The sequence below is a fragment of the Pteropus alecto genome, unplaced genomic scaffold, assembly GCF_000325575.1.
Source record: "Pteropus alecto unplaced genomic scaffold, ASM32557v1 scaffold125, whole genome shotgun sequence".
Lineage (NCBI taxonomy): Eukaryota > Metazoa > Chordata > Mammalia > Chiroptera > Pteropodidae > Pteropus > Pteropus alecto.
In genome coordinates this window covers 7,495,353-7,508,959 of record NW_006436888.1, presented here as the reverse complement: position 1 = coordinate 7,508,959, position 13,607 = coordinate 7,495,353, and the positions used below count along the sequence as shown (strand labels likewise).

At 41.8% G+C, this 13,607-nt stretch overlaps 1 protein-coding gene across 5 annotated transcripts in view; it reads left to right on the top strand.

Annotated features, from left to right (window-relative positions):
• Positions 1 to 13,607, top strand: part of PER3 (period circadian regulator 3) — a 45,332-nt gene that overhangs the window by 9,399 nt on the left and 22,326 nt on the right. For all 5 annotated transcript variants that reach the window (XR_001517132.2, XR_001517131.2, XR_001517130.2 and 2 more), the window contains exons 7-13: positions 1,336 to 1,414; positions 2,889 to 2,995; positions 3,246 to 3,402; positions 7,016 to 7,121; positions 8,077 to 8,205; positions 8,622 to 8,748; positions 13,282 to 13,414. Coding sequence is in view for 1 of the 5 variants with exons in the window: in XM_006914442.3 (XP_006914504.1) it covers positions 1,336 to 1,414; positions 2,889 to 2,995; positions 3,246 to 3,402; positions 7,016 to 7,121; positions 8,077 to 8,205; positions 8,622 to 8,748; positions 13,282 to 13,414 (838 nt within the window). In the remaining 4 variants the exon portion in view is untranslated. The remainder of the gene's footprint in view (positions 1 to 1,335; positions 1,415 to 2,888; positions 2,996 to 3,245; positions 3,403 to 7,015; positions 7,122 to 8,076; positions 8,206 to 8,621; positions 8,749 to 13,281; positions 13,415 to 13,607) is intronic.

Genomic DNA, 13,607 nt, shown 5'->3' with positions numbered 1-13,607 from the left:
AAGAGTGCTCCACCTTTCAGCCTGGCCCTGGCCCAAAGCGTTTGCAGCGAATCTCCCGATGTCTGTTTCCTGACCTTGACTTTTTGTGCAGTCCTCTCCTTCAAGGACGCCAGGGCCTAAGGTCTAAGCTTGGACTTGCCACAGATACTTGGTCCCCTGATCCTTTCTCTTCCTGTGACCTGTGGCCTGTCACTTCTGTCTTATGTGAAATAAGAGCACCAGCGAGGTCACAAGGACGAATGTATAGTTTTAAAGTGTTTTGAAACCCTCTAGTTTTTACTGTGTGTAAAAACAAACTTTTTAGTATAGTTTATATCCTCTGATAGCAGAACTGCATTTTTAAATTCCATACCTATCAGTACAGAAGCAGCTTCCTTTTATTACGTGAAATTACAGTCAGTTCCGCTATAACTTTTCTAAAAATGATCATCCTGTGCAACAAAAAGTCACACACTAAAAACCCATAGGTCTGTGGGAAAAATGAGTTCAGGGGCACAGCACTCACTTAACCAGAAATAAGACAGGACTCTAACAAACATGGTAACAGTTTTAAACATTATATGGTTAAGAAATGCACAAAGGCCGCAGTAAGCAGGGCTCCGTACCCTGGAGAAGCCCGCAGTGGGTTTGGACGAGGGCACTGCGGTGGCTGCAGCTCTGGAGTTACCACAGGGGGTGGGAGGAAGGTTGTCCTAACGGAGATGGGACGTCCTTACATCAGATCGGACCAGCGTCCCCTATCCCATAACGACACGGTGCGGTGCAGGAGGTAGCAGGCAGCTGTTTGTGTATGCTTAAGGGACTCCATTAACTTAGATGTTTTCTGCATTCACTTCGTGTTTCTTGCAAATGAAATCATACGTAAGCAAACGCAAATTAGCATCATGCTCTAATTGTTCCCTAATGTATCAATCACCATGTGTTCAGAGCCAGCTACAGCAGAACTGGCCACACCGATCTTACCACACGAACTAGTACGTCCCCGTCAGATCTCGTTGCGCTTGGTCGTGTCAGCCACTAAATATGGCGGAGCTTTTCAATCCTGAGCATAAAGTTACTCCAGCTCTGACTGTTGGATTATTTGTGATGAGTAAGCTATTCAGTGTACACAGGCTTTCTCTCTCTGTTTAAAATTAACTCGGTACTCATCATATTTTGACCTAATTAAAATGGAAGTTAATAATGAAAATTATCATCATTTAAGTGTGGCTTTGGCTGCTCAAAAGCCCCTAAGTGATATTTCTCCCATTTCATATAGAAATTTTAAGTGATTATTAAAGTGGATGATTAATTAGATATATTTGCTTTTAAATGAATCTTTCTGGTTTTTTGTAGCTCCTCGAATCCCAGTGGATAAAAGAATTTTTACCACAACACACACTCCAGGGTGTGTTTTCCTTGAAATAGATGAAAGGTAAGTACTTCTTTAAGCCTAAAAGAAACTTGTTTCTGAAAATAAGTACAAACATGAAAAGATTTACATATGTTTACGTACTTCTGCTATATATCTGGTATCTATCCACTTACCTATTTGGTTTTTATTAGTGCAAAATTATTTGTGTTGTCTAAATTTTTAATATAAATATCTCGCACGTTAGACTTAAAATTTACAAGTTATACTTGATTTCGCAGGAGTCTGCTCTAAGTAAGTCAGGAGGTGACATGTATAAAAGTAAATTTATTTTAAAAAATTGTTACTTATGTCCTTCCTACTTTCTTAAAGAAAAGTGATAATGAATAGTAGTTGCTGTTTATTGTTGTTTTTTTAATATCTTTACTTAGAAAAGTGAAATATTTCTGTCCCCTGATCAGTACCCTCCATTTTCCCCACATTTATTTTAAAATTTTACTTATTCATGAAATCTCAAAATCTGGGAAACAAGCATCATGCCACGAGTAAGCGTAAAGCAAGATGTCAAACCTTGTCAGTTAGGATAGGTGTTAATTTTTTTTTTAAATGTTAACATCTAAAAGTGGATATATTTAATAATAATTACCAAAACCAAACAGTAATTGGTGGGATACTTTGTGTAATGTAATCCGTACAAAGTAAGAAAGTTTAACCAAATATATTATGAAAATAGCTTAAATTTATTACATTAGAAAATATTTCTGAACGTCGTACACATAGAAAATGTTTATGGAGTCAGCCCTTTCTAAGTCATCCAGAATGGCTTGTCATTACCAGTTTCTTGGGAAGTGACTTTGTGTACAGGTTGCCTGTCTATTTGGTGTTACCTTTTGAAAGACATTATTTTAGTGTAATTTTCATCAGACTATTTAAATTCGTAGCTCGCTTTATTCACTTAACATAGTAAGCATTTTTCTGTCACGACGAGATCTGTGTAGACTTTTTAGATAATAGGAAAATGGAGGACATCGGGGTCCTCTGAGGAACTTGTTAAAAATGTAGATTCTCAGTCTCAACCTGGGAATTCTGATTTAGTTAGCTCGTCATGAGCCCGTGGATCTGTTTTTTCATGATCTGAAGAAAAACCAGAGCATAAGATCTTTTTTTTTAGCAGGTTCTGTAGGTGATTTTGATGGAACATGTCAGGTGACCAACATTTCTTAGATTCCTACAGGATGGGCACTTAGGTCATTCGTTGCTTTTACATGTGCTGTAACGAACATCTTTTGTGGACCTTTTTTTCGTATTTAAAATTAGGTATTACAGAGAAGTATTTTCTAAAAGTACGTAGAGTGTGAAAGTTACTTGAACTTAGGTCATTTGTTACTTTTACAAATGCTGTAATGAACATCTTTTGTGGACCTTTTTTTTTCCTATTTAAAGTTAAGTATTACAGAGGAATATTTTTAAAAGTACGTAGAGTGTGACAGTTACTTGAGGCGTGTAACGCGGTGCCTGGCCGTGTGTCTGTGCCCAGAGCTGTGCCTTTGCTGGGATACCTGCCTCAGGACCTGGTCGGGATGTCTGTCTTAACATATTTACACCCAGAAGACCGTCCTCTGATGGTCGCCATACACCAAAAAGGTGAGGACCTACTTCTTTATGGGCAGAAATGGGGTTATTGATCATTGATTTAATATTTCATTTCATTTCTTATGAGAGCTTCTCATAAGCTCTAATCGCGAGAGCCTAACCTTTAACCAGGTAAGTAGTGTGTTGGAACTGCTAAAACAATTTTTTTCTACTTTGACATTTTTTAAAAATTTGCAAATAGATACCTAAAAATGGCATTTGTAATATCCGTTGAATTCTAATTTTATCTTATTTTATATAGTCTTGAAGTATGCAGGCCGTCCTCCCTTTGAACATTCACCCGTTAGATTTTGTACTCAAAATGGAGATTACATTAGACTGGACTCCAGCTGGTCCAGCTTCGTGAACCCATGGAGCCGGAAGGTTTCCTTCATCATCGGTCGACATAAAGTTCGAACGTAAGTCCGTCAGTTTTCATGTTTTCTAAAAAATCTTTTTTTACCAAATAATATTCCTTTCCTACTTACTCCCTTTTGAATTGATTAATACATCAACTAAATAAAACACAGATTTTTTTTCTAGGGCTTTTGGAAGACAGTTTAGCAATATGTACCAAGAGTCTTAAAAGATTTTTGGTTTTTTTTGACCTAATGATTCCCTCATGGGGATATTGTAAGGAAATGTGCCTGAGTAGAGAAAAGCTTTATAAAGACATTTTGCAACATTATCTAATTGTAATGGCAGAGCTAGAGTAGCTTAAATGCCCATCATTAAGTAAACTGGAAATTTGCTTGACATGTTATATATATTGGTCAATAAAAATTTTTACAGAGATTATATAACGTGGGAAATTGATATGTCAGATGTGAAAAGCAGCCTGCAAAGTTATTTACACCATATGATTATAATTTTGTTTAAACTATATAAACACTGATTTTGTAATATAAAAAGATTAGAAGGAAATTAATTAAAATATAAATTTTGGTTATGTGTAGGATAGCGGGATTCTGGATGATTTTTTTTTTTTCCGTTTCAGAATTTTAAAGTCCTTTTTATTGAGCATGTAAAACTTTATATCAGCCTTCTGCTGTCAATTCCACTAGTTTGTGGCTATTTTATTAAATCTTTATTTTTAAAAATTAGATTCTTTTTCATTTATTTTCCCGCCAACACAGCTGACTCAGTTCAAGCCTGTTTGGTTGGTTGCTGCTACCTTACCCGCTAACAGAACCTTGTGAAATAGACCCAGAACCACCTGGCCCACATTCTTGCACCTAACATGCTCCCAGTCCCTTGATGTTTCGGTACATTTAAAACTGACTTGTCTGTTTCTCAGCTGGGCCATAGTTTTCCCTTTGATGTCTTTTTTTTATAAGTGTGGAAATTATACTTAACTCTCGTAGCTTCCCACATGCTGAGATGGAGATGTCTTTCGCATTTGGTCAGACAGCTCTGTGCACGTGAGCATAAAACAGAACGGTGGGTTGGCAGCAGGCCCCCCGTGGTCACGCGGGCGCTGTAGCAGTGACACACGGCCGTGGGGAGCAAGGGGCTCAAGCCCCTCTTGCCCCCTGGGGTTTGGCCTCTCGGCAGAGCATGTCTGGAGCCTTCATGGAAGGGACGGGTGCCTTGACGCCCTAGGTCACGAGACCGATTTGTTCTAGCAAACTAACTTAACAAGATAAGAAACAAACCTGCCAAGGAAGTGCAGTTCCTGTTGGTCAGAGAGGACCCTGCTCGGAACCTGTGGCAGGGGACAGTAAATCAGATGGTTGCTCAGGAGGAGCGCGGGGCTGGTGAGCCTGCCACGCCCAGCAGGGTGGCCGTCATTGGTCTGCAGACCCTCCCCCAGTCAGTGCCGAGACACATCCTGGAACCCCCAAGCTGTCCTTTCTGTTCTTTGATTAAAATGCACATTAAATTAACTGATGCAAGTTCTCCCAACGTTTTCAGTATTATTTAAAATTACACCAATATTTACATCTCAAGATCCAGGATTATATGAGTGAAAGAACTTAGAGTTTAGTAAGTATTAATCTCTCTCTTAAAATAATCATCCATCGTGTTTGTAAAATTATTTAAATGCATTTATTCCTTCAGTGAGTAGTCGTGGATCGCCCGCCATGTCAGGCACTGTACTTACTAGACCCTGAGGATGAGATGGTGACCGACGTTCTCGTTACAGTGTGACACCCACAGTGCAGTGGGAGAGGCAGCAAATGGGAAGGGCACGCAGGCTTTGGAGTGGGGAGGGGGCTGTGGGTGTCAGCGGGGCCCCTCACTGCCCCTCTTCAGGCCCTTCCCAGAGGCTCTGTGGGCAGGCAGAGGGGCGCTGTCACTGCTCGATCTACAGATGCGGTCGCATCCGGAGAGAGAGTAACTGGTCCACGGATGGCGCGGGGGGAAGTCGCAAAGGGGAGACTAGGTTTAGCTTTTCTTCCTCTCACCTCGTCCAGTTTCCTCTCTGTGCACAGGGGCTGTTGGCCACTTTTTGATGAAGGCTGTGTCTCCGCTGCCTACTCATTAACCAATTTGAGTTATATAATTACAAATTAAGAAGACAGTTTTGTAGTAAGTTTCACAGATAGGACTATCTAAATCATAAACAAAGCAGTCTGTTCTTTTTCCATTTCAGAATTTCATTTGAAAAACGTAACCGAGACACCTCTGAGATGCCCAGGCCCATAACACGTGGGCGTGTGCAGGTCACGAAGTAGATGCGCTTTGTCCCCAGGGTGCATCCGCTGTTATGTGCCGGGTCCTGGGGGAGCGAACTCAGCAGGCCAGGGAGCCTGACCCCACACAGCCTGCACGGCAGCGGGAGGCAGGGGGGCAGACGCAGGCAAAGTGATTATAGTGCACCGTGTGTCTGGCTGTGCTTTCAAGTCCAGTTTTGTCACTTACAACAGGCACTGCCGTGCCGATCGGTGGGTATAGGTTGGTCCCTCCACCAACTAGGGGACCTGACTGCTGTTATGGCACTGACATCTAGTGGTTTTTTGATGATGATCTGTCTTTGGGAAAGTGTTTGAGGACACTGAGCCCTACGTTTATGCTGCAGACTTGGCAGGACGTCGTAGTGGACACGGTGCAGCTCTGGCCTTGAAGCCGAGCGCGCGGCTTCCAGCCCTGACCGCTGCCTCTTGGCTGTGGGAACTCGGCGGGTCTCTCAGCCCCTCAGACAGTAGGGTGATTCCTGCTTCGTAGGGTGGTGAGGATGCAGGGGATGAGGAGCTGACCCGGCACACCTCATTCACGGTACTGAGGTACCGGGCGGCAGTCCAGCGCCGGGGCAAAAGTGTGCTCCCTGGAGCCCAGACTCCGGCCCCTCCTTGGCCCCTGGATGACCTCAAGCAAGTGCTCAGCTCAGGTGAAGGAGACAGTGCTTAGTGGAGCACTTGGAACTGTGCCTGGCACATTGTAGGGTTTAGAAAATATTATCCTTACTGCATAAAACAAGTACCATTCCTTTCACATAGAAGGTCCTGAGTGTCAGTTCCTTCTGTTCTTTGTTATTCTTCCTGTTGGCATGTCTGCCTCTCACTGCATTCAGGTAGTAGATTTAAAATGCTCAATTTGAATATTAATGTGACTTGAAGATACTGCGACAACCACACTTTCACCACTAGGGTGTGTCACAGAATCATCTTTATTACATAGCTTAAGTCATTAGGTACTTTAAACATGAAATGTTGTTTGGCAAACTTAGGGTCTTAAAATTCCTGCAATAGGTACTTGGTTAATGTTAAATTTCGAGACCCAGTAGTTGTGGAAGATATTTGATAGCTAGGGAGGCTCCTCATCACAGATTTATATAGCGTTGAAACAATTGTAAAAAGAAAGACCAGAACTACAGAAAAACTAAAGCCTGTTAATGTCTTGTTTGTTTCTTAAGTCTTTCCTCTACCTCCGGGAAGAGAGTTTTAGCTTCCTATTTTCTATATTTTGAGTCAAAGAGTTGCTTTGTAAAAGCATATTTATTATTTGAATAGTCTATTAAAAATCACTTTAGCCTTCATTGTAAATTAATTTTAGATTGTTTGACTCAATGTTTCACTTGGTGTTTTGTAGGAGTCCACTCAATGAGGATGTTTTTGCTAACAGAATAAAAAAGACGAACAATATTGACAAAGACATTACAGAATTACAAGAACAAATTCACAAACTTCTCTTACAGGTAAAATGAGAGATTTTAAAAAACACATAAATTCCCAAAGTCATATTTCATTTTAACATACAGTTTTTGTAAAGTCACTTCACAGAAATAAATTGCAAGGAGAGAGAAACTGTGACCCTCTGCATTCCAGACATTTTTGTCTTCCTCTTTTTTGTTTTTAAATTAAATTTTATTAATCTTGGTTTCCTTTTTCTTTGTTAAACACATGGAAAGTTTTTGTAAGACCTCATTTTAAGGCAACAAACCTGAGTCATAGAAAAGCAGTAAGACAGGAGTTATTCCTAAATGGGGAGACTGCTGCTCCCTGGGTTCCAGGCACTACCAGCATGCTCCACACCGGGTGTCGGCTTCAGTATTTTTAAAAATAATTCCAGTTTTAAAGGCGGAGGCGAGGGATGGCAGGTCTCCATATCTCTAGTCATCATAAGGCAAAGGTAGGAAAATCTGTTGCTAACACATGCCCAAAATGATTTTTATTGGGGAGTCGGTCAGTAACCATGTAAAGTATTTACGAGTGGTGCCACATAGAAAACTGTCAGCCCAGTGGTTTTCAGAATGTCTTTTATAAGATCTGTTGGGTTCATGAAGCATCCGTAACGTTCTTGGGGGAAAAAGTATGGCATATATTTAATTTGTTCTGTCTATTCTAAACTCAGCATAAAGAACGAGTTCATTTTCATATTTTAAGTTATTTTACTATGGCTTTAAAAAATTTTTTGGCCAGAAATGCCCCTTACACTAGAAAACTAGGTCTGCCCTTGTTTGGGACAGGAGAGGGGCGTGCCTTTCACCCTAGCATTAGGGTGAAAAGTATCAGCCTTCGCGCGCCCAGGTCGGGGTTCCAGGAGCGCGGTCTGCATGGGGCAGGGGTTGTGGGTGGGCCGGGAGGCGGGCGGTGCCGGTCACCTCTGCCCGCTGTAGCCGGTGGCTCTGAAGCTGCCCCCTTTCCTTCCAGCCAGTCCCCATGAGCGCCTCCAGTGGCTACGGGAGCCTGGGGAGCAGCGGGTCCCAGGAGCAGCAGGTCAGCGTGGCGTCCTCCAGTGAGTCCAGCGGGCACTGCGCAGAGGACGCGCGGAAGGAGCCGGTGAGTGGCCAGGCGTGCCCTTACCCCTGTGTCACCCTCTGGGACGTGTCCGCACAAGCCCTGCACCTCTACACACGGGACTGCCCGGAACGTGCCCTCCACCTGGAGACGTAGTCTGGCGATAAACATTCTAACCATTGCGCGTCACGAGATGTCTGTAAAGAGAAAGTATCACCTTTGGAAGGTGCTATTTGGGTCAGTTGCGTGCTTTCTAAAAATTAGCATGTTGTGAACAGATTTATTTAAAATTCTATTTGTGCTAGTGTGATGTGATGTCTGGGAAACTAGCTAAACGTTACTGCTTGCTGCTCGTCCTCTGTCCTCAGAGAACCAGAAAGTAAAGGAATTTTGTGTATGTGTCTTCACAGGTCCATTTTTTTAATATTTAAAACACATTTTGTCACACTTTCCCTCAGCTGACTTTGCAACAGGTCTATGCCAGCGTAAACAAAATTAAGAACCTGGGCCAGCAGCTGTACATTGAATCGATGACCAGATCACCCAGCCAGCAAGCGACGGGGATGCACGCGGGCCAGCTGGAGGGTGAGTTGGCATCGCGCCCCCCCGCCCTCCGCTCACACGTGGCCTCCGACCACAGAGCCACAAGCCTGCGCGGCTGCATTTGGCATTTGCTTGCCCAGAGGACAGTATAATAACGATAAAGGTGGCCGCGAATGCCATTCTAAAGGTTCAGCAATGTTAGAATGTCGTTATGATGTGCTCATACCAAAGATGGAGTGTTTCTGATGACGCCAAAAAATTCATGGATTCCCCCCATGTGAGCTGTATGTAAACTGGATATTACAATATTAGTCCCTTCTTGTCATTTCAAACAAATGGAGACTATGACCTAAATTGAGTGAAGAACTTGGCTTTTTTTTTTCTTGACACAAGTGTCCTTTTCCCATATGAGGCCAGGAGCACACTGTAGGGATTGGATCAGCTGTGATAATTGACATTATTTCTGAAAAGTTAACCTACTTGCATTGTATAGCAGAAAAAAGTTCTATAGCATAGAGGTCAAATTACGTTAACTTTTAATTTAGCTAACTTTCCCTTCATGTTTCTCTCTGAATATTAATATAATTTCAGAAGTTGTTACAGGTTTTGGCCACCTAAACGTTCTGTCATTGTCACATGTGGGCTTTTGACACAGAGAAGGGGAACTTTTTTCTCTAAGTAGGAATAATAGCAGCTGTATTTTTCAGGACTTGACGAGATTTACACAACATAAACAACACACCTCTGCTCCTGCAGGCGGTGTCCCTGGGCGCCCGTGGGACCCTAATGCCCTCCTAGGGGAGCGTCCTGGGCGGCAGGTCTTCTTTTCACTTGGCAGGAGGTTCGGTGTTCTGTTTTTCTTCCTTGATAGACACTGGGGCACAGATAGAAATAACAGCTTTTTCCGTTCCTGAAACAATCCGATTTCCTCTGTAAGAAGGAGTTCGTCTTCGTCTTTCTTACTGTGCACCATTATCCTATGTCCTGGCAGAGAAAACTCTTTGGGCGGATTTTAAATCTAAATTTTCTAAATGTTTTTTTATTGTCTGGTCCAGGCTGTGCTGCCTCAGCCGAGGACCTCACGTTAGTGCCACAGCTTTACGTCCCAACTGCTGTGCTTTTTCTCAGGGTAGAAACCCTCTCTCCCCTCCTGCTTGGTTCAGCTTCTGCTCATCTACCTTTGGGCTGGTAATGCCATCAGCATGTCATTCCAAAGGCTGTGTATTTAAACTGGTGTCAGTGTTCCATCGTGAACCATTTTATAAAATTTAAGTGGTAGCTAGCTCTGTGTCCTTATGCTGCTGTTTTAGAAACTGAAAGTTTCCTACTCGTGACGTATGTGCTGTGTTTGCCTCTGACGTGTATGGTGTGACTTTGGGGGCGAAGGAGACTTAGGAGAACTACTGGTACTTGAGCATCTTGATTTTTTAAATGTTTTAAGATCTATAAGTTTAAAGAACTAGTGGGAAAAACCTTTAGTGCTCTCTACTCAAGGGAAACAAGTACGCAACTTAAAAACGTTATAATTTGAACATCAGAAATTGAGTAAAGATATGCACCAGTGAAAAGGAAAATGCTGACTGAGTGTTGCATATGTGTTTTACATAGAGGGCGTGAGCGCCCACAGAGTGTCAGGTTTTAAATTGATATCGCTGCCTTCTCTCAAAGGCAGGTTATGCTTTAAGATAGAAGAAGAAGGGAAGTTTTAAAAGTTAATGAGAAAGGGCCGGGAGCAACACAGCGATGTAAAGCCCCTTCACCAGCTGCGTGAGTGATGCCAGCTGCCAGAGAAGTAATTAGGGAAGGTAGGGAAATTGTGCCACTTCCAGAATGATGCAATGCCTAAGCGAAAGGAGATGATCCATAAATGGGAGTAACTCGGTGTGAGTGCTTTGGTTTCTGCCCAGGTATTGCTAGAGTGAGCATCGTTCCAAACTTTAAAGAAAAAAGCCACACGTGCAGCAAACTCATGGTCTTTACTCACCCCATCAGAGGGCTGAGGCTACAAGGGCAGCCAGTAGGCCTGAATCCAAGGAGGTAAACACACCTGCAAGGAGAAGCGAGATGGCACACTGGACACTGGTGCACAGGATGACCGAGTCAGGCGGCTTGCATGAGACAGACCTTCTCTGAGGCACAAGGCACAGGAAGACCGAAAGCTGAGAATGGAGCAGATAGTGGGCGGGGGGCCGGGGCGGGGGGAGCTCTCTAGCCATCCAGCCACCACCTGAAGCACAAAGTATCGCTAGAGGAATAAAAAGCTATAGTACATTGAATGAAACCATAGCAACAGCACGCTTCAATCCGAAAACTTAACTACATTAGCTCAAACACAGGCCTAACTGAAGGAAGGCTTGCCCAGTCTCTGCTGTTCTACATAAGATGTGCAGTTTCCAGAAACTACGAAACAGCAAAAAAAAGCTCCAAGAGACAAAGCAGTCATCAGAACGAGAGTCATTTGTGACACAGCTGTTGGGACTATCTGACGGGGAATTTGAAATAACTGCAAATAATACATTAAAGGCTCCAGCGGACAAAGTGGGAAATGTGCAGGACCACACAAGCAGTCATGGTGCAGAGATGGAACACGAAAGGATCAAATAGGAGTGTTAGAAATGCTCGCGATGAACACATGCCTTCGATGGGCACTCAGCACAGCCAGGAAAAAAATCAGGACACCTAAAGGGAGACGAAGAGAAATTATGCAAACAAATGCAAAGAGAAAGAAATTCAGAATAGAGCATGTTAAGAATTTTGGAACAATATCAAATGATCTTACATATGAGTAATCGGAATCCAGAAGAAATACTTGAAGAAATGATGGCCAAGATTTTTCACAGTTCTAAAGAACATCAAGTAGTATAAATACAATTAAAAAAAGAAAAGAAAAGGAAAGGAAAAACACCTGTCACAAAATAAAAACAACACACACCTGAGCATATAATTTTCAAACTACTGAGAACAGAAGAGAATATCTTGATGGCAGCCAGAGGAAAAAAGACATTACATACCAAGAAAGATCAGAATTATAATAGACATTTCTTCAGAAACCATGCACACTAGAAGACACTAGACTAACGTCTTTAAAGAAAAACACTGTCAATACAAAATTCTATACCTACTGGAAAGTATCTTGCAAAAATGAAGGAAATATAAAGAGTTTCTCAAACAAAAAACTGGGAATTTATTAGCAGATCTATAAGAAGTACTAATGGAATTTCTAAAGGCAAAAAGAATATGGTACCAGACATAAATTTGGATCTGATGTTATGCAAAACAATGAGAGAATGCTTTCACCCTGAGGATAAGGCAAGGATGTCTAGGTACCAATTCTTTTTAACATTGTACTGGAAGTTTTAGCCAATGCAGTAGACAAGAAAAAGAAATAAAAGGCATACAGATTAGAAAGGAAGAAATAAAAGTCTGCTTTATGTAGAAAAATTCTAAAAAATCTTCAAAGTTAATTTTGGCAAAGTCACAAGATACAAGGTCAGTATATAAAAATCAATTAAATTTCTGTATACTAACAAAGAAAAATTGGAAACAGAATTGTTTTAAAACTAAAAAGGGGGAAAATTGACAGTACCTAGTGGCAAGAATGCAGAGTAACTGGAACTCTCATATCTCGGCAGGTAATGTGAAAATTATACAGCGACTTTGGAAAAGTTAGGCAGTTTCTTATAAAGTTAAACATTTCCTTCTTAGTTATTTACCCAGGTGAAATCAGAGCTCAAGTTCAGATAGAAACCTGTCCATGAGTGTTTATTACACTTTACTCAGACTTGCCAGAAGTAGGAGATGACCCGGATGGCCGGCGCGATGGCGGACAGGGTGAACGGGTACGTGGTGGGCCACCCGCCATGGCCTGCCACCTGGGAGGCCTGCTCCATAATTCACAGGAGCTGACGTGGTCGGTCCAGCTGGCCATGTAGGTGGAGACTAAGTGCCTTTTCCCCAGCGAAAGAAGCCAGAAACAGAAGGCTATGTGCAGCGTGAGTCCATCTGAGACGCGCCTTCTGGAATGCGCCCTATCTGGAAAACATCGGCACACCCTGCCCTTGATTTAGGCAGACAAAACTGCATAAAAACAGTCCACTGATATGGAAAAAATACTAAAGAAATAGGCCAGTATAAGTCATAAAAATATTTATTGCCCATATTTTCACAAAAATGGTAATGAAAAATTAAATAAATTTTATTCAGTGTTGGCGTCTGTATCTAAAGCCATCAATCTTCTCTCTTTAATCGGCACAAAGTCACTATCTTTATCGCTCAAAATATTTGAAAGCACTACTTCAGTTTCATTATTTATGTTTATATCTTTGGATGATCTTTTTCCAACCCCATCTTTTTGCTGAGTTGCCATAAATTCTTCAGTATTCACTGCAACATTTTTTTTTTTTTTAGTCTTTGAAATTTTACGGCTTGTTGGATGTATGGATTAATATCTAGAATTGCAGTTTCCAGTTTTGTGGCCACTTGTGTTCTCAAGGACCGTGATTTAATTTTGCTGAATAAGTACATGTTTTTCAGAGTAATATGTTTTAAATCATACATCCTTTTATTCTCTTTTAGGTAAGCAGAAGGCCTTTTCTTCCTTCCAGACATTGAAAAATAATAGCACATACACTGAGTCTTACGAGGATTTGAGAAAAGAGCAGCACAGCCCGTCTTATCAGCAAATTAACTGTATCGACAGTGTTATCAGGTATGAAACACAAGTTTGGATGACATGTTTGTTTTCCCAGAAGTGTACATTGTCACTGTGGCGCCTTCATGTACTCTTTAACAGCCGTCGTCTTGAATTTTTACGATAAATCAATAGATATTTATGGAGTCCCTACTACATACAGTTCATAATATACTCAGCCCTTTGGGGGATGCAAAAATATTAGAAGATG